The sequence below is a fragment of the Empidonax traillii genome, unplaced genomic scaffold (assembly GCF_003031625.1).
Source record: "Empidonax traillii isolate 1590-97213 ecotype Southwest subspecies unplaced genomic scaffold, ASM303162v1 scaffold421:size509273, whole genome shotgun sequence".
Taxonomy (NCBI): Eukaryota; Metazoa; Chordata; class Aves; order Passeriformes; family Tyrannidae; genus Empidonax; species Empidonax traillii.
This window is the reverse complement of record NW_020955614.1, coordinates 150,992-171,811: the sequence shown is the minus strand read 5'-3', so window position 1 is coordinate 171,811 and position 20,820 is coordinate 150,992. Positions and strand designations below refer to the sequence as shown.

Here is a 20,820-nt window from a genome sequence, read left to right as displayed (position 1 = left end):
CTCCTGCTTTCTGCATAAGGGAGCTTTGGAGATAAGTGCCATCTTTGCTGTTCAGACCAGAAACAGATGTCCTGTGCTCTCCTTATAACATGTTGTGACCTTTATCCAGTGCATTTAAGGAAGAAACCATGCAGTTCAGCACCAGAATGAACAGAAAAGGATAGTATATGAAAGTGAAAGGATATTGTTCTATCAAACAGTATATGCGATCATTTCCAGATTTTTAATACAACTCTGCTATCAGAGGGATGATTTCCCTATGGTGCAAATTCTGGAGTAAGTACCATGTGATGCACTGCAACCACAGAAACCACTGTTTTATTCAACTAAAGACAAAACAATTGCTTTTTTTATGCTAGAGCTTGCTATTGCCTCTAATTTTACTGCACAAGAATCTTAGTGTATTTTCAAACAGATTTCTCTCCTTCAGCAGACTGGTAGAATATATCAGCTTCCTGTCATTTAAACAAATGCTCTTCAAAATGGACTATTTGGAATAAGTCAATGATTTGAACATTTAGGAGGATTGATTTAATTAAAAAGGCCATTAAACTCCACGCTAAGGAAGGAAAATGAATATTTTACAAGAGAAAAATCTATAGGAGCACACTGATGTGCAAGACCTTGTAGTGAATAATTTTTTATAACTCTGCTCAGAAAATAGTGGGCAAAACTTACAACCTCAAGGGCAGGGATACGTTCCATAGGCCATACACTGAGTGTTCAATCACTACTGCACGGGGTTTACTAACAGCTTTGATTGGGGTTTATCTCTGATAACACTGGACATTTACAAAGTGAAAATCTCTAACTCAGCAGGTCACTAGACTCCCTTTATAGTTCATAGAAGAGAAATAGAAGCTTCATTGCATCCTACACATGAGATATCTAGAAAAGGTACCGGATCAGTGGCATCATTGAAGCCTAATATTCATGGAAGAGATGCTGCTGTCTCCCCCCCCCAGCTTTAGGATATGCCTTAAACCTACATAAGTCTGCACTCAGGATGCCCAAATAAGATAAGGAGTGTTCAGTACACCAGCAATCTAACATTCCCTTTAATTAACTTCTAAATCTTTGCAAACTACTTTTACCTCGTAGGTTGATGATTTATGCTCCATTCAAGACACTTGTTTGCTTTATGCTCACGATGCCACTCCTCTCCTCCGGAGTTAGCCGCCTTCCAGGGACTCTTACAGAGTTAGTACATTCATGTATCTCCTAGAGCAATGAGCTTGCAAGTAAAGATCAACACATGCATTTCTAATACACACACAGAGCTTTCCTTTCTTGAAGAAAATCTTTAGATACCAATGAAATCAATCAGGCTACCTTGGTTCACACCACCTGCTGAGTTGGGTCTTCATTTCCATTATGTCACTACACGAACTCTTCCGACGATGAACCTATGATGAATTTGTACACAGCACCAACGTCACGACACATAAATGTCCCTTCTCGTTCCTTCCCACCTCTCCCAGCTGCTGCTGCCACTGTGACTAGGCAACAAAGGACTTTAGAAGGTTGGAAGTGGTGAGACAGCACCTATGTACCACAGGGAGCACTGGAGGGATGTTGACATGAAGGCACCATGTCTTATCATTTGTGGACTAAAGCACAAAAAAGAAACCTGCATTGTATTTGACTATAAGGGGGGAAAAAAGTCTTAAACTAACAGAATAGCTTCTTCAGGATAATCACTTGCTTGTATAGTTGTGAATTAAGAATTTATTGATCTTTTATTAAAAAAAATTGATCTTTTAAAAATTTTATTTTTACCTAACATAGTGTTAAGCTGAGCCAGGGGAGTTTTAGGTTGTACATTAGGAAGAATTTCTTCACAGAAAGGGTGATTAGACATTGGAATGGACTGCCCAGGGAGGTGGTGGAGCCACCATCCCTGGCAGTGTTTAAGGAAAGACTGGACGTGGCACTCAGTGCCGTGGTCTCCTTGATATGGTGGTGTCCGGTCATAGGTCAGACTTGATGATCTCAGAGGTCTTTTCCAACCTACCCGATTCTGTGATTCAGTGTAAAACCAAAAGCTCCTCTGAAGAAGATGTGGGAGAAGGAAAGATCAAAGATGATTAATTACTGTCCTGCCAGGACGAACTATGTTACAGAAGATGAGTGAAACTTATTTTGTGAAGGAGAAGATAATAAATTCAACATCACAGTGGGAGAAAATAAGAATTCATGCTGGAGTGGGAAATTACAGTGGCCTTACAATTATTAGCACTGGATTACAGCACAGGCTGGTTGATGAAATAGATTTTACTAGTGGTAAGTAATAAATCTCATTGTAATGAAAACACGGGATTCTGAAGATCATCATTAACCACACGATAGCTTTACATGACAGAATCACTGGGTACTTCTGAATGGGAAAATCAGCCACATAAATCTACTATTTGATTTCCACTTTAAAAAGCTCTATAAATGCAAATATACTGCAAGCATATATTGGCATTTATAACACTTTACTCAAGGTTATATTGACATTGCTATTCTCCAGCTTTATTTTCCAAGACACACAGCTCAGTAGCACTTGAAAGCTTGCAAGTTTTGCACAGTGTGCATTCTAGGACTCATTCACCTTCATCCAGCAAACCTCTGACCTTGCAGAAAATAATTTCTCTCTCCCCCTAAGCACCCAACATACACAGCTAAGTCTGTTGTCACTTAGTACACACGTATTTGTTTTTGCAGTGCTGAGCCAGACGGTGACACCATTTCCCTTACCTGGTTGCAAACATTGCTCTCAAGGATGAGAAGGTTGCTGCATCTTCTTTCAAAGCCTTTAATTCATTCCGTAGTTTGGTCATGGTCTCAGTCACCATTGCTTTTTCATTTTCATATTTATTCTTCAAATTGGCAAGGGCCACTTCAGCTGTCTAAAAACACAAAGAAGGGTATATGCTTATGAGCCAGATACCTGATCATAGCTAAGATGCCATGTCTGATTTTGGTTTTAATGTCCTTCTTCATTCACACAGTAAAAGAAGTTAGACCTGATCTTCATTGTACTGCACACTTTAATGTCTTCTTTTAAGTTGTACTCCATGAAACCAGGAAAGGGAGAAAGTAGTTGAAAGGGCAAAGCCAGTTTCAGTGCACAGACAACAACTCAGCACTTAAGCGTCTCTGCAAAACTGTGCAGCTGCAGGTTGAGGACTCAGGCAAGTGAATATGTTACTGCAGCTTTAGGAACTGCTACCATATTGTTTGAGCTGCAACAAACAAGCAGGTGTGTGCCCTGGCCAGGGTGCAAACAGGATGCAGAGCACGTGAGGCTCAGCCTCTGCAGCCAAGTTAGGACCCAAAGTGTTTGGCCTCACGCCTCCTGCCAGGTGAGCATTTCCTTGGGCCTGGGGACAGCCAGGACCTGACAGCTTGCTTTTATGTCTGAGAACTGGCAATGCTTACTGCTGTGCAAAGTAGCATTATTTTGGCAGTTTTAACTACTACATTAAAAAAACCCAAAAACCAAACCAAACCAAAAACAAAAAACCCCAAACAAAAAACCAAACCAAACAAACCCTGTAAATTACAATTTTCATTTAACAGGAAAGCAAAAGGTTTGTATTTGTCCTATTCCTAAATTTTTGCTGCTCCTTTCTTTTTTCTTTCAGTTTCATCTATTACATTTCCTTAATTTACTACCTTACTGCTTTTAATAATTACATTTGTCTTAACCTTGCAAGACTTGAACTATGAGTTTAGTATTGCTTTGAAGTTATTCAAAATACATAGTTTTATAGAGGCTTTATACCTACTGCTGCTTTGAGACATTTAAAATTATCGCCTTTGAATGTGATGAAGGAAAATTTATTTCCTTTTACGTTTTCTCCGAGAGGGTTATGGTTGTTTTTTTGACTTTGTTTAGTGCATAATAAGTTGCAGCATTTCATATGGGCAATCAATTTCCCCTGGTGATTTTGTAGATTCTTGAATCATGACCAGGGGAGAGAAGTGTAAGAGAACATTAGTTTAAAGCAATCAGCAAGGGAACAGGACAAAATGTGGTAATGGCCAAACAGTTGGAAACCAATTTTAAACTCAGTTTTCTGAAACTCAATACATTTCCCACTAACAACATCTCTTAACAAAAGGACATATTAGAATCTCCTACCGAAATACAACTTTATTCATTCGTTTCTGAAGAAATAGCATTAAAATATTTTTTTAATTCTATACTAAACAGTAATATATTCTATGCTTTCTCTTAATTTACATTAAGAGAAAAGATTTTTAAAAGTCACTAGTGGTAACCACCTGCCATTTTAAATAGATGTGTTTTTCCAATCTAAATTTGAAATCATCAAAATGCTAAAAATATCAACCACTTAGGGATATATTCAAATCATTCAGCTTTTTTTAACCTTGCTGATATTTGGTACAATGCAGACACCATCCTATGCCTTGGCAGGATAAAGCAGAAATCGTCAGCTTTCTTTCTGTTTTCAGCCACAACCAAAAATGTACGCTCATAAATTAACATAGAGAGGAAGGATTAACTATGTTTAATAAATCCACTTTTTTTGAATGGAAATCCAGGAAACAGTGCATCAGAGGAAAAATTCCTATTTAACAGTTATAATTAAATCAGATTTGTTTGAATTTTCAGGTCACTAATGAGGCAGAAGTGATTTATGAGAGCACAGGTGGACTCTATTACTCAAATTGAGTTCTGCTTTGCCCCTAAAGCAGGAATTCAGACGTCTTTGCTTTGTAAGAGAAATACAGCCCCATATCCCTTAACCTATCATACCTCATCTTCAAACACAGGATTCATGTAAAGATTGTTTTGCTGCTGTGTAGGAATGAAAATGAGTTAAAGATAAGTACCATCTAATGCTAGTCTTATTTATATTTTATTTTGTTGCATTATTTCAGCAGCGGGATTACATATTGCATGTAAACCCAGTAATTTACACATCACTGAAACTGCGCACAATGATCAGACAGATCGTGATCCCTACATTACCCTGGATGTCAGGGTAAGTTAAATAGACACAAAACTCTACAGGATGAAAAATAACATAGAAATATAATTTACTTGGTGAATAAGAGTAACAGAGGAAGGACTGTGTCAAATCTTCAAACCTTTCTCCCTTCCTATTAAATTTTCCCATAAAACAGCATATAGAAAACAAAGCGTAAATTTAAAATCTTATGGAAAGTGTCTCATGGCTCTCCGTGCACCAGGCAAGATGTTGAGCACAGCCCTGTGCAGGCTGTCAAGGGTCTCCCTTCTGAAAGCTTCCGAAGGGAAGAGCAAATGGGCACAAGTGCTCTGCTAGAAAAGCAAATAAAACTAACAGAATATTTGGGTTTACAGCAAGAGAAAGAAGGGGGACACAAGCTGAGGAATCTGCTGCTGGAAACCTGCAGCCAGGGCCAGATGAGAAGTTGAGCAAGTCCTTTTAAGAGCCAGTGGGCACCGGATGGTGCAGATGCTCAGGTTACCCACAGCTCATGGGTTTGGGATCTGGATGCTGACTGAAGCCAATTTCTATCAGACTGCTCAGCTCAGAAGCTGCCATTTTACACTGCAGCTAAGTCAATCTATATTGGCTAGCTGCCACCAGAAGAGTAATTACCCAGCTTTTCCCCATCCCTACCCTTTGCACACCTGCTGGTTTTTTTTTCTGTGCTTACTGTGAGCCAGTTTAGGGAGCCTGAAGAGGCAGAAAACCTGCCTGAATCACCCTGAAGCCAAAATGTGTAGCAGGGAGTGGAGCTGAGGGTAGAAGAGGAACTCAGCCCTCCGTCTTTTGGAGACACCTATGTGTCTGGTCACCTCAGCTGGACTGTTAGACTGTGCCAAGACCAACAGGGACAAAATGAACTGAAGCCACAGTTTCATGTCACTCTTCTTCCAGCACCAGCTATTGTCGAAATTATTTCTATTTGTTCTCCACCTCCGCCAATCTCCAAAATGATATCCATTGAGCCATATATGTATGATTGTGCCTGAAACCAGTTCTGTGGGGTAATCTAGATTTAGATAATCTAGAATGGTGCATTCAGAGAGCGCTCAGAAAGGATGGATGGGGCAAACAAGAGCCTGCATCTTCAACTAGTGGGTGCCAGAAGGAAGCAGATGCCCAGGACCTGGCTTTGTTTTTAACAGCTCTTTCTGAAGCATTTGGTTTCAAGCTGTAATTAAGGACAAAATTCTATCAGAAAAATTAGAGAACTTTGTTCCACATAAAAATGCAGCCTCTGATCAACAAACAAGGAAATGGAGGGCACAAGAAAAAAGATGAAAACACAGAAAAAAATGCGCAAATACTCTTCACTGAAGTCAATAATGCAGTAAGAGAGCAGAGGTGCAAATGACACTCTTGTCAGAATGGTCATGCTGAGGAACTTAGCAAATGACTGCTCAGCCTCTCAGTGAGCCACCTGCAGATACAGGATTAATGGCTCACAGAGCATGTAGTGTTTGCAGAGCAGGAGAGGTCACCTAGAACTGACAGCAAGGCTGGGAGGGAGCAGAAGGCTCCAACACCTGGACTCCAGCAGGGTGTGAAACATTAAAAAGGAAAAAAGATTGCTGGGGCAGGCAGAGCACCCCCCTCCCCCTCCCTGTCCCCAAAACCCAGCCATGGAGCTGCATAGGCTGAGGTGAGCACACACACGAGCCCAAGGGCCCCAAGCACTGCCAAAACTAACAGCCTCCTTTTTATCCCACTATTCTATCCTTACAGAAGAGATGTTTGCCCAAACTCTGCTGCCTAAAGGTTGCCACCTTCATCCTGAAGTCCATGAACAAATCTCATTTTCTAAGATGACTCGGTATCCCATTTACTTTACTTTAGCAGTGTGAGAAGCAAACCAACTAAAAAAATTGTTGCTGAAAGAATAATTAATCCTACAGTGGTAAGTTTCTATTTTTCACACAAGAAAGCAGAAAAGTAGCCTGTTATTTTAGTGCTGAAATAGTAAATGGTAGCAGGTCTTTTCACTGAGCCTCACTTTCCCAGAAATTTTACTGTATTCTTTCCGTGTAATATCAGGGCATTTGTTTGTAGATAAGGTTCTGTATGTCTGGGGTTATCAAGTTATTTTTTCTGAAGGACTTTTATGGGCATCTCAGTTATGGGAGCTGAAGACACCATAGTTACTGTTAATGCAGTTCTGAAAATCTTGCTGACTCAACTCCTTCTCATAAAATTATTTACCTATGAAAAACAACCAATCAGTTCTCCATCAGAACTTCAGGATATTAAATTCCCGTCATAGCCAGCTTTGCTTTCTGATTGCTATTAGAAATCGAAATCAAACCCATTACTGAACTGGTCCTAAAAGTTATAGCATCATTAATTTGATATTACTTCCTCATTTATGCTACTTGTTAATGTTTGCTCCACCAGCCTGGTGCTGACATGGTAATTATGGCTACAAACAAATGGACACATAAATCAGGACAAGGTAAACAAGCAAGCTAGCAAGACCTTTGTGCATTGCTTTCAAGAGTAATTGATTTAATAATCCATTTTCCCAGTCTTAGGTTTGCAGCTTCTTAGAGCAAATCTTGCTCTTTTTTTATGTTACAGAGTTTTGTGCAGTCTTTTTAAAGCCCAGCCTAAGACGAAAATGCTTATTTGACAATATTACGATGGTAACTAGATAGTGCCTGTGCTTCCCTAATTAGGGGTGTTTTTTCACTACTTAAGTACAGTCCAAAATATCAGATCCAGGGTCTGCTGCTGGTCTTCACTCCCCTGCCCAGACCTGAAAGCTGAGATGCTCGAGGAAGGCCAGGTCTTGCCATTTTTACAGTACATCTGGCTGTGCTCATCCTCCTTTCCTGTATTACTTCAACTAAAAAAGCTTCACCTAAAGTGTTTCTATCTGGAGTGCCAACAAATACAGGTGTTTTGTAACAATATTGCCACAGAGGAAAATGAGGTGACATGTGGCTGCTCTGGAGGCTGAGGATGAGCCAGGTTCTCTCTTTGAAAGGACTTCCTGCAGCTCTGCCCTGCTACATTTGGCACCAGCAGTGTCTTACCATGCTGTGTAAGAGATGAAAAGACAGTTTCATATTAATGTCAGCTTCAACAGGACTCAGGGAAGGTTTTTATTTAAAAAAAAAAAAAAACAAACAATAGCTCTTGTGGTCACAGAGAAAACGTGAAAAACTGAAGCAGATGCCCTCTGTGGGCTCATCTAAACTGAAACCCACAAGGAAGAAGTATCCCCAGCATATTGCTGCTTAGAAACTTGTTCTTTTGAAAGGGAAAAGTTGAAGAGGACAAATCTTAACTCATGGTTTTTTGATCATGAGATGTACTCTGGGTCCTGGAATACACCCACCACTTGAGGCTGGCACATAATAAATCACTCTCCCCACTCTAACTTCAAATTTCTCCTTCCCTTTATATTATTATGTCTTTTAACTTGAAAGTTTGAGGAAGTTGTTATTAGCTTTGTGTGAACAGTATTGCAAGTTTCTGCAGCCAGTTGTACAGTTTCCAATATCTCTGCTGCTATCCAATAAATAAAAGTTTAGTTAATAGAAGCTCCTTTGTCAGCAAACCTATCTTTCCCATTTCAGTGAGCACACCTTAGGATAATGCATTATTTCTGACAGCAATAAAAGGGTGAGACTGAGTTAGATTTTCTGGTAGTAGCAAAAAATAAATGATAGCTCTATGCTAATGGAAAAAATCTTTAATTTGGAATCACATAATCTAAACCCATATACATCAATTCCATCTTAATTACATTTTAATTACATGGAAAACCCACATATAATTACTCAAAGCTATTATTGCTTAGCTAGAGATGGTATTTAATTACTTGAGTTAATATGTAACATGTGTTGTATCAGAGGGGGGGAAATGCTATAAAAGTCTCAATGGATGTTGAAATATTGCTGCAATTTAAAAATCCCCAGTACCCTAGAAATGCAGTTACAGATGCAACAATCAATTAAACTCAAAATTGTAACTTCAGAATAGTTGACTATTGGGAATTTCAACATCCCATCACTGTCATCAGCTAATAGTATGCCAAGCTGTTAACCAGGATTCATGCCCCCATGTGGTGATCACTGCACTTTTTAGATGAGAAAAGTCACAGGTGACCTGGAACAATGATGCTGCAGCCTCTTGTATTCCAATGAGAAAAGCAGAGCTAAAGTGCTTAAAGAGGAGGCAGGGAGGGAGGGAACAAAGGTCTGCCCTTGCCCTGATTGAGTGAGAGGCTAAATAACCTGTGAGTAAAACCTTGCCTCCAAAATACTCCTGGGAGAGCTTGTAAGTGACTCGAGTAAATAACAGACTCTTCTGGCTGTTTTGTGAACACCTTACCTGCTTGTTGGCTTTCAGCACTGCTCTCAGGGTCGCGATCTGCTCTCGCTTTGTACTCAGGAGTGATTTCAGTTTCAGTATCTCTTCCATTAAGGCCTCCTTGTCCTTATCGATCATGGGCGCCAGCTCCCGAGCCGCAGCCCGCTGGCGTGACAGCTGCAGCGACCGATCCACAGCTTTCTGCAAGTGCTTGATTTGGTCCCTTATTATGGCGTTGAGGTTGTAGATGTTCATGGGCTCCTTGCGGATGTCACTGGTGTCAGAGACGGGGGAGGAAGGAGGGGCTGTGATGACAGGAGAAATGGTAGGTGTTTTTGTTGGGCTCTGTTCCTTGCCGGGCTCTGGGGCCTCTTTAGTCACCTGCTCAGTTGGGGTCCTGGCTTCTACGGGTGATGCCACCCCCCGTCTGGCAAGTCGTGGGGAAAGGAGACCTCGAGGGTCATCCGGTCCTTTCAGGCTCCCGCTGCGGGTGACTCTGCTTTGCCTGTAATAGTCCAACATGACCCTGTTTGGTGTCTCATTGTTGCACAGGCAGACGTGATGGTAGAGCTGAGCCAGCTCCTCGCTAAATGTCACCAACTCGTCCTGGGCAGTGTTGAGGGTATTATGGTTTTCGTTTGCTATGCTTGTCATCCTTTGTAACTCCTTTTCCATGTGGACCATTTTTTCCTGGCTTTCCTTGGTCGACTTCTCCAGGCTTGTCACCTGCTCGTCATATGTCTGGATTCTGCTCTCATACTTGGCCTTCTCTTCAGTGTAGTTTTCCACGTACTTATTATATTTCTCCTTTAAGGCTTTGATTTCTGCTTTAAGGTCTATCACCTCAGTAACAGCTACTTTGTATTTACATTCTAGGATCTCCAAGCCGTTGATGTCCACTTCGTAGTCATGTGCTTCCTCGCTGGGGTCTCGGCCCTTCTCACCGTCAAGCTCAGCTTTCAGCTCCTTGTTGCTCTGCAGTCCCCTCATGGCATTGACGTGCTCCGTGAGCCTGTGAACTCGCTCGTGTTGCTCCGTCAGGGCTCCCTTGGTGTGCTCCAGCTGCGTCTGGGACTCCTGAAGGTTGGCCAGGAGAATGGCCTTTTCTCGCTCCACCTGCAACAGAGTCAAAGTAAGAAACCCATAATCTCGTCCTACCCACGCTGAATACCAAGCTCTGAAGTCACATTAATTTCTTGCATTCCCACAAGGTGTACACAATTTGAGTGCTTTCAAGAGATTTTAGCCATATACACCTAAACCATAAAATTAAGTCACAGATCCGTGTAACTCTCAGAGGTTTGGGAAGTCCCAGCCTCTGCTACAATTTGCAATATCACTAGGTCACAATTTTACATGTTGCCCACTAAAGAATTACTAAACAGTGAGTGATTTATTGGGACATATGTACCCTGAACAGAGGAACTGCATCACTGTCAACTATAAACCATTCTACTGGTACATACCCATTTCTCAGTGGAGTCTGAATTTACATTACCCATTAATAGTTCTACCAATTCTTCACAATATTCATTTATATCTTTGAACTGTTGCAAACTTTCATTATGGCAAATACAGTAAACAAATAGCTCTGTACATTTCCACAGATTAAATAACCTGCAGTGTGGAAAAGTAATACAGATCAGAGACTGAACTTGGGCAACTCCCAGGGCTCCCCATCCCCATCCACTCAACTGTAAGTGAAATCCCTCTGTTTAAGGCCAAACCAGGAAAAGCAGGACTTGTGGTATAACTAACAACCCACTGGTTCTGACCTAGTAAGTTCTTTTCTGAATATCCACATAGAAATGTGGATGTCAAACAAGACAAGAGGTCATGGAGGACACCTCCAGAAGTTTTAATGCACAGCACCTTAAAGTAACTGAACAAGACAAACTTACAACTTTGATCTGCTCAGGTACTTCCTACTTGTGATAGCACCCCTGAAAGACTCGCATTTCAGGTTTTAAGTGCAACGCTCCAACTTTTTTCCTGTGCTTTTGTCCTATTCTGAGTTGTGAACTGGGAAGCAGGGGAAGGCATATGGAGATAGGATCCTTCTTGCTTTCATGGCTTTTCCATAGGACCCTGGGCCTATCAATCTTACTGCCCTTTCTCTGTTATAGCTACAGTATGTTTACACATGCAGTGAAAATAGCATGCTCCACATTCCCTTTATTAGTGGTGGAATTACTAATTCTGAGAATAAAAAGCTTTCAGTTCTGAAAAGAACCTTTTTAAAAAAAAAAAAAAAAAACAAACCTTTCCTTCCCTCTCAGTGGTATTTGGAAGAGAGTCAAATTAGCCACCACGGATCTTATAAAGGAAAAGAAAAGCCTTTTAGAAACTGAGAGGGTATTAATGCCATCTCAGAAAATGTTCCAAGCAGTGATTCAGGCTCCTGTTTTCTCAAAAACTAGGCTTTTGAGCAGTGGCTGCTTCTCAGAAGTACTAAGACATTAAAGCATATGGTGATTCCCTGGTTTTACAGACAGGCTTTCAAACCATGGCCTCCATTAGAATCTGAAATCAACTGTAGGCAGAAACTGTATAAATAAAAATAGAAGCCATGTTGAAAACATCTAAAAAAAAATCAGCCTAGTTTTTTTTGGGGACAGGGGACTGACAACTTAAGAATCTAAAAACCAGGGCCAAAACACATTATTATTTTATGAATCAGGAAGAGTCTATCTCCTTAGATATAAGGAGTTCCATTTTTGGCACTACATAGTCTATGCAGAAGAGGACAGCCAAGAACCACAAGCCTTTTGGTACCCTTCTCTATTTGTTGTTCCCCTGTCACTGTCCCCGGGTGCTTCCCACCCTCCTTGTTGCTCACCACCCCACCCCCCTCCTCTGTGTCAGTCCACTCTTGTTTAGAAAATCAAAAATATGGCAAAATTCCCTTTTGCCAAGTGCATCTTCTTGAAATGGGACCACTTCCTACAGATCTCTGGGTCAGATCTGTCCTGGGAAACCTCAGAGATCAACCAGCAGAAATCTCTTCACTAGTTTTCCTGGGTTCTTTTCTGGGAAAGGCTTCAGTGTTAGATACATTACCCTCGTCAGATAATGAAGATATTTAGTCCTTCAGGCTGGTGAGAGATGCATATTCACGAAAAATTCGTGTTTTGGCTATTTTAAAGGACCATTTCACCTTATAGTGAGAAATTGTACAGATACTAAAGAACACACCAAAGGCAGTTGGCTTAATAAAGTGTATGGGTCCACTGTGGGTATGTTCACACCAAGCAGGTAATTCACTGTAGATTGCACTAGTGTAAAAATAAATACAGAGCTTGCAGTGCCAGAGAGCCTTTCCCTTGAGATAACAACTGGGTGATAAGGCAGCACAGTGCTTCAGTGCCCACTTAATTTAATCAGACAGAATTGATCCTGCAGGATTACTGATCCCAGCCATCATACCCGATCATGAAGAAAAATTGTAACTGAGCTAATTTGGATCCTGATGATAATTTCTCTGCTGAACATAAATGTGTTCTGGAAACGTACTACTTTTCAAATAGAAAGGATTCTTCCCGGAGAAAACACATGACTTTTAAAACCCATCTATCAACTTGGACAATTGGCAAAAGGAAATACATAGATCTACTACATGTTATTCATTCTGGCCCAGTAATAGAAGCTAATCTGCTGCCATTTAAAATTTTAAATGCATGCTCCCACTTCCAAGGGAAAAACCCCCGAAGCTCCAGCTCAGCCCTGGGCACACCTTTTAATGTGTGCCAATATTAATGACTCTGCTGTTCCCAAGTATGGAAATTATATTTCTTGTTCTAAACAATACTATACTCTTATTTCCACCACAGAAACTTATGGGAATTGCAGCTATTTTTCAGTCCAGTTGGTGCAAAGGTTTTTTGGCACTGAAACTGGTAGCTGCATAAAGGCTTCTCATAATCTTAAAATAAAAGCAATTTAAAAGTATCTGTACTTATTTTGCAATGCATCCTCCCCTGCAAAGATTTCAGTTTGAGGAGATTTTCTTCCCAATTTGCTCTATAGTTTGCAATTATGGAAACCAATTTTACCCACCTTTTTTTAAAAATTTTTTAAAAATAACATCAGAATTTCAGTGAACAAGTCCTAGAGGATTCTGGAACAAACAATAGAACTCAGCTTAAGAACCCTGAATCTCAGCCATATCATATTTGTCAGAGAGCACAAGGCAGCTGAAGAGCAGTGTCAGAGACTGGGCTGCATGAGGGGTTTTTTTATTTCCCTTCTTAATGGAACTTAAGATTAAGTTTTCCAAATATTATGATGGCCTCAGAATAGGGAAAGCACGAGCACAGAAAGAAGATAGGAGTTCTAAGGACTGGGCAACAAACATGAAGAGCAGAAAGCCTTGAGCTATTCTGAGAAAACCTCAGAATATGAGAATTTTCAGCAAGACAATTTGTTACACTGAGGATATAAAATACGTAAAGGGAATAGTTGCAAATAGAGATCTCCTAGAGACCAGCACAGCTCGTGAAACAGCAGCAACCTAAAGCTGCAGAAGGAATTATATCTGTCATAGGCTTCTTCATGAGACCGAGAAGTTAAAAAAATATGCCACACATTTACAAAATCGCAAATCTGAAGTTTGCTTCTCTCAAAAATTTGAACTTGCTGTCCTGTAGGCATAAAAATAGTTCCCAAGAAAGGGACAGTTCTTTCAGGAACTCTGTCACAGTGCACCCTCTTCAGCTGCACTGAAGGAGCATAAGGAACATGTACCAAATACTGAGATATGGCTGAATGAACACCACATGGCAAAGACACTATTGAGGAGGAAAAAAAAATCTAAACATTTTTTTAATTACATTTTGTCAACTTGAACCCAATTAAGTCTCCTATCTACCACAAGGAAAACTTTTGGAGGAATTTTCCACATTTAATTTGTATGACCCAAGATGAGCTGATGCAACCCAACAGTGAAGACGACCACCTTTTACAAAGTACACACCAGTGGTTGGCAGTCAGTCTTTTCAGTATCTAAAGAAATCAGGCTTTCATCTAGGTCTAATCTTTCTTTTTAAACCATAAACCTTTTAACAGGATGAGAATGCCAAGCAATGGTGTTGACTGGTGGCATGGAGGTACTGGGGCCCAGCACCAAAACATGTTACGACCAAAATGGCTATATTTATTTTCTGGGGTCCTAAGTTTGTGGCTAGTGACTGTCAGAAGGCTGCCTCTTTGTTTAAGAGATGTAAAATATATAAGCTTTTAAGCCAGAGAAGATAACACCAATTCAGGTATCTTTCAAATAAAGAAACCTACTGACTCATCAAGTTCAATATTTAATTTAGTACAATCAAGATAAAGCATGAACAAAGCAATCCTTTTTTTTTTTTTTAATATCTGATCAGCTTTCATTCCAAATTTATATTGCATAAACTTCATTGTAAATTATGATTTTAAATGCTTACACTGTACTTTGAAATATAAACATTTCAAAGCATTTCCTTTGAAACTGTGTTTTCAAAATTTTTAACAGTGTATTTCTGAACCAAATTAGAAGCTGCATATAATGCATATGTGCACATATTATAGAGATACATGTATATGTACTTACACATGCATATTTGTATATATGCATACATACCCAAAACATACACACTGTGTACATTTTGATACTGGAAAATATTGACAGAATTTTTCACTTATCTAAAATTCTAAATTCCAAGGTTTCCCATTTAAATTATGTATGGTTTGCATCAGAGTTATTTGTGAAAAGCACTAGATGTCATCAGTGTTCACCATGTCACAGCTCAGATCAAAACTTCCCACAGTGAGTTTGGCAATGAAGTAAATAAAACAATTAACTCTTCAGCAAATAGGACAGATGACATAGGGATTTATTGTTCTCCAGCAAGCACTGAAAACTGGGTTTGCTCTACTTTACTTCCAAATCACCTTTTACATTTTAAGCAGTCAGGGGTTCTTCTCTTTAGAAGAGGCACTGTTTAGAAGCCTGAAGCTAGAAAATGTTGGATGTTTCCTTGACGGTGACAAAATCTTTCAAGCTCTTGTGGCAGATAAGATGCTCAACAGCTCAGGCAGCAGGACCCTTTCTCTGTGTGGCACTGTACCCCTTCTAAGATGATGTCAACATCGAGGCTGGCAGCTTGAGTTTTGCTCTGGCTTGCATCCCAGGCTCCTATTCTGGTTGTGCCTGGGCTGGGCTTGGATGAACAAAGAACAAACAGTGGCTGTACAGTCCCCAAGGCACCCCCTGCAGCCTGTGCATCCGTCGGCACTGCCAGCGCGGACAAGGGCGCTCTGTGACATCTCACACGCCACATGCTCTCCCAGTGCATGGCTATTAAGAGGAGCACTCCTCTCCTCTTGTTCTCCCTTGACACTATGCCAGATCTTGTTCAAGCTGTTCAATTCAATGGCAAAAACTCCCTCTGACTTGCAAGGGAGCACAATCAAGCCTACCTGTATTTTAGTGGGGTTTTTTCCAAATAGCTTTGGTCATATTGAAGAGTACTTTTTTCCACTTGCAATTTCAGGGACATCTGCCGTTATCGAAGCAGGAAAAAAAAAAAAGAATCTAACCCCAGCAACTAGGTCCCTTTCTCCTCTTTCCACTAAATATCTACTCAGATCACACTGACTTTTTTGCAGACAGATACTCTGTTTATTAGGGATATTTCTAGCAAAATCTGGATACGAAAAAACACAAAGGTGGAAGTCTGAAAAAAGCACACGTGGTCAAGAACATCACTGGCAATAATCATTCCAAAACAGGCCCTAAGGTTCAGAGGATGTGTGTCTAAACACTTCAGGACATTAAATTCAGCTCTTACCTGCATAAGCTGCTGCTTCAGTTTCTGTATTTCTGATATGTTGAGCTCACTGAAGAGGTCAGAGACGGGGTGCAGAGATTCTCCTTTCCTACTCGTGGGAGTTCGGTAGTCACCGTTGAGTTTCACGAGAGACCCGTGGATGTGTCCGTTCATTTTGTCGTCATTGTTGGGCTCTCCCCCGTCCTCTGAAAACTTCAATCCATCTACTGATATATTAATATGGTTATTATACATACTATCATTGAGGTTGATATACTGGGAGAGTTCCTTCCTCAGATTGTTCTTCTGCTCTCTTTCATTTTTTAAAGTTTCCAGAGCTTCCTCCAGCTGATGCTCAGCAATCTCCTTCAGCCGGATGGCATCTTCTAGCTGGCTATTGAGCAACACTGTCTCCTCCTCAAATCGTTTAATCTCATGCTTTAAGCCTTCATATTCAACCTGAATTAGACAAGACAAAGAACATTCATAATACTAAAACTTGAGTCATGAAAACCTGCCATTTATCAGCCCTATTGAAATATTTCAAACTACAGCTTGAAATACCAGACATTGCCTGCAGCTGCAAAGAACTGACTGAACAAAAAAAACGCAAATGGAGTTCACTCTGTCAAATACTCCAGCACTCACTTTTTCAGCATGTCAGAATCAAGAAATATGACACCTCTTTCTAAGTAACTTATGGTAAACAATGTACTTCATGGAAAGATGGCTGTTTAGTAGCAGATGTCCTGGTAGCCACAGATTTACTATGAATTGCCCTAAGCAATGTTGGTATATCATGGCACGTATAGATCTCCCTTTAATATAGCGTGGTTCATGATTTGCAAGTATTCTGAAGATTACTTCATATCTAAATTCTTACTAGACATAGTCACTCAGGCAGAGACACTCTCAAGTATCTTAAACGCTCAGAAGCATCTTGGTGTTTTCAAAAATATGGATAGAAGGTACAACACCAGTAGAAAAGCCTCAGCTCTCCTCTCTGTATTTTACAAGAATCTCCATTATTCCAGAAGCATTTAATTTTAAAAATTAAACAGCAAACTATTCGTACAAGCAGTTGAAACTCTGAGATGCCCCAAAATTGTTAGAGATTTTTAAACTACCAGAAAAACGTAGTGAACAGCTCATTCAGCCCCCCAGAGTCCTTAAACTTCGTGTATGGATGCCATTATGGAACATGTGGCAACCTATTGCTCCATCCATGCTTCCTGAAGTGTGTCCCAGTGACCTGGTACAGCCTCACCAGCACTTGGAGGGACTTGCTGGAAAATCCCACAGCAATGAAAAGGAAGACTTTTGTTTGTAAAGGTCCATGTCCATGCTTTGACCAACACTCTTGCTATAGCTTGGTGAAAGGGAAAAAGAAATACTGAATTTTCATGCTTCCATTAAAAAACCCTTTTACAGTGAGGCTTTTATAATTCAAATGCAGTAGTATGCATTACTATCTACAGTCTTAAGGCATTGTCTAAAATGTTTTATTTTACATATCTATATATTTAAACAAACTAAAACAAGATTCTGGCAAAAATAAAAAAAACACCATTCTTATTGGAGCAGAATATTTATCAACCTGTCAGAAGTTCTGTATTCACAAACCTTTGGCAAGACAAACTTAAAAACCAAAGCACTAATCTTCAAACACAGAAAATGGAAACATATCAAACAACAAAGGAAGTTCCAAAGTCATACTGGGGATTCTTAAAGACAAAAGGAAAATCCATATGAGTTTCAAATCTCCATTTAGCAACCTGATATCTTTTTTGACTGGAGGGGCAGGTACATCTGAAAAATTATGAAATACAAACAAATGGCTATGTTTAAAACTTAAGCACATTAAAGAAAATCCAAACACAACAAAACAATTGATATTTTTTCAATTTTAAATCCATATGCAAAGCACAAATCTGTATTATCTATATGGTTACCTTATCACAGACTCTTGCTTAAAAAAGCCACAAAAACCCCCCATCATAGATAATTATATTTTAGCGCCAAGACTTATAACATATGGTTTTGTAAATTTGATCATTAAAGTATAAAATGCTCTTAAAATTTTATCTTGTAGATCAAAGTTGTTTTAGGAGTTGCAAGTGCAGGGATATGTGATGTAAAATGACTGATTTTTAAAGCTATTCAGTATATGGCAATGCTTTTTCTCTCCAGACTGTTGGCATTCCGTTTCAGTAAGAACGAAATACTATGACGAATACAAACACGTGCAAACAGATTTTATTTTGGGGGAAACTAGAACAGTCCATAAAGGAGTCTTTTATGTCCTGATAATGTGAAAATGCCTCCTATGAGGTTGGTGAGGAAAAAAAATCCATGCCTCAAAGGGGGAATTTACTGGCTAGGTAAATAACTCTGACACGAAGATGATCTGCTATAAATTCAGCTGCAGGAGCGTGAAAGTCTAGGCATCTTCATAAATAAGGAAATTATGCACTCGTTTCTATTACCTGTGTATTCCCTGCAGCACAGCTCTGTTGTTTTAACTGTTTCCATTGCATTCGTGCTAGAGCAGTAAAGCAGCAGTAAAAGGGAGCTGAAATGGCACTGCTGATTCCTGCAGGAATAAGGCAGCTTTGTTCCCAGGCTGCCACTGGAAACTGTGACAGGGCTGGCTCTTCCATAAAAGCCCTGACTGCACTAGGCACAGGTTAGGACACAAGGCAGGGGCTGCAGTGCAGTGCTGTTACCCTCTGGAGCAGGTAAGGAAATGGTGCTCTGAAGTGCAATGTGATGCTGCTCTGGGCAGTGTCTAAAACGCCAAAAGCATTACATCATCCAACTTGGACACTTAAATATTGATCTCAGCAAGTTAACTCTTCTGATGTGACACCAAATCTCTTTTGTACAGTTTGAAGGACAAGTGTGTCCTTGATTGCTTTCTTCAGGGCACATACACAGCCAGCAGCAAAGGAAGCTGTGCTTTTGTAAGGAGGAGAGAACAGACCCCACAGCTGCTTATGCCTGGATGCAGTGGTGCTGTTGTTTGTTGTGGTTCCATAAAAGCACTGCAGTGAGAAATGCAGTGTCGCTTTGCCATCAGCTGCAAATGAGGTAAATAAAAGAAAAGCTAGGAACATCTGACATCCCTTTGCCTATTTTTGAAGCTTGCTGCACTTGAGGTTTAGCATGGCTGACAAGAGAGCAACGCCAGCACAGGAAACCCAAGGGGCAGGAAAAGAAAAGAGAAAAAGAAGAAAGGAAGAAGAAAAAAGAGAAAAGGGAAAAGGAAGAAAGAAAATGGAAAAAAGAAAAAGAGGAAAAAAATTAAAAAAAAAAAAAAGGAAAGAGAAAAGAAAAGAAGGAGAAGATTATTTTTCCTCTTCAGAAGAGGAAAAAATGCACAGAAAACCAACAAGAGGAAACAGAGGGCTGAACTTCGCCACTGGGCACTGGAGTTCAGTGTACAGGGAAGGAGGACAGGAAAAGCAGAAAGCAAAAAGATGAAATTCTATCTATTTTAAAAATTCCTCTCTGATTAAATAGTTCTGCAATAAAATTTTTCAACAGAACTTTTCAAAACTGAGCTAATGACCTCCCTATATTTCAAAAATGGCCAGTAATACTGTCTGAGAGTAAGTGATCAGGAAAAACCCAACTGGAAAAAAAAGATACAAAGAAACTTCTATCAGTACTTTACAGGATCACATTATGGAAACTGGAGAAAATGGTGTCACAGTATAGTGCCTTGAATCTTTTGATGCTTACTTGATTCTGTTTCAGTGTGGACACCAGCTTCTGTAAAGTGATGTTTTCTTCTTCAAGCTCTGTGTAGTCCTGCAGGAGTCTCGCCTCTCGGAACTTGTACTCTCGGATCTCATCCTTCATTCGTATCCTCTGTAGTTCCACCATTTCGTTATTCTGACAAAAAGAAACACAAGCACATCACCATTCATACAGAGGCACTTTAATGAAGAACACTACCTCTAGAAAACACCAAAGAAAAGAGTAATCCTCAAATAGAAATGATTTAACAGCGCGTATCAAAATGGCATTACTTATTAATCTGAGGCCAAGCAATAATAATTTCAGGTGGGTGGTGGCAATGCAGAAATGAGAACATCTGATAAAGAAGCCTGATTAAAAACACTTTCAATATTAGGTGCTTACTGAAACAGAAAACCTGGCAAAGCTTTGGCATCTCATCAGTTTCATTGCTCTACAATGCAGTGGGATTTAAATAAAATTACCACCTGTTTTCCACCAAAGGATGCCTTCTACATTCATGCAGATAAGCAGTGAGTACTGCCATCCATTCTGTAAAGACATCTGCTGTGGAGCAAGGTGCACTCACACATTTGTATCTGCAGGTACTCAAGAGGCACACAGGCAGGCAGACAGCTGGAAAGCACTTGTCAAAAATCCTGACAAACACATCCTGCTGAGCAGGGTTACACCCAACACTCAAGAACACACAAGGTCACTATTTCATTTCTCCCATTGGCCCATACGGTGTCCAGGCAGCCTTACAAGAGAGGGCGTGGGGGATCGGTTTCACCAAAAATTGCTTCCATCAGATTCCAGCTCTGACTGAGTTTGACATCAAGGGTCAGGCCAGACTTTGCTGGCATAACCACGATGTAAAATGCACTACAGGAAGACGGAGTTAAAACAGCTGGAAGAGAACAGTGACTGATACCGTCAGTTGGCAGGAGCAACCTCCCACCCTGCTTTGA

General features: G+C 40.2%; 1 protein-coding gene across 5 annotated transcripts in view; it reads right to left on the bottom strand.

Moving 5' to 3' along the window:
• The window catches only part of BICD1 (BICD cargo adaptor 1), a 177,031-nt gene that overhangs the window by 30,620 nt on the left and 125,591 nt on the right, over positions 1 to 20,820 (bottom strand). For all 5 annotated transcript variants that reach the window (XM_027894220.1, XM_027894216.1, XM_027894218.1 and 2 more), the window contains exons 3-6: positions 19,853 to 20,005; positions 16,130 to 16,567; positions 9,327 to 10,421; positions 2,743 to 2,894 (exon numbers count right to left, since the gene is read on the bottom strand). In XM_027894220.1, the coding sequence (XP_027750021.1) occupies positions 2,743 to 2,894; positions 9,327 to 10,421; positions 16,130 to 16,567; positions 19,853 to 20,005 (1,838 nt within the window). The remainder of the gene's footprint in view (positions 1 to 2,742; positions 2,895 to 9,326; positions 10,422 to 16,129; positions 16,568 to 19,852; positions 20,006 to 20,820) is intronic.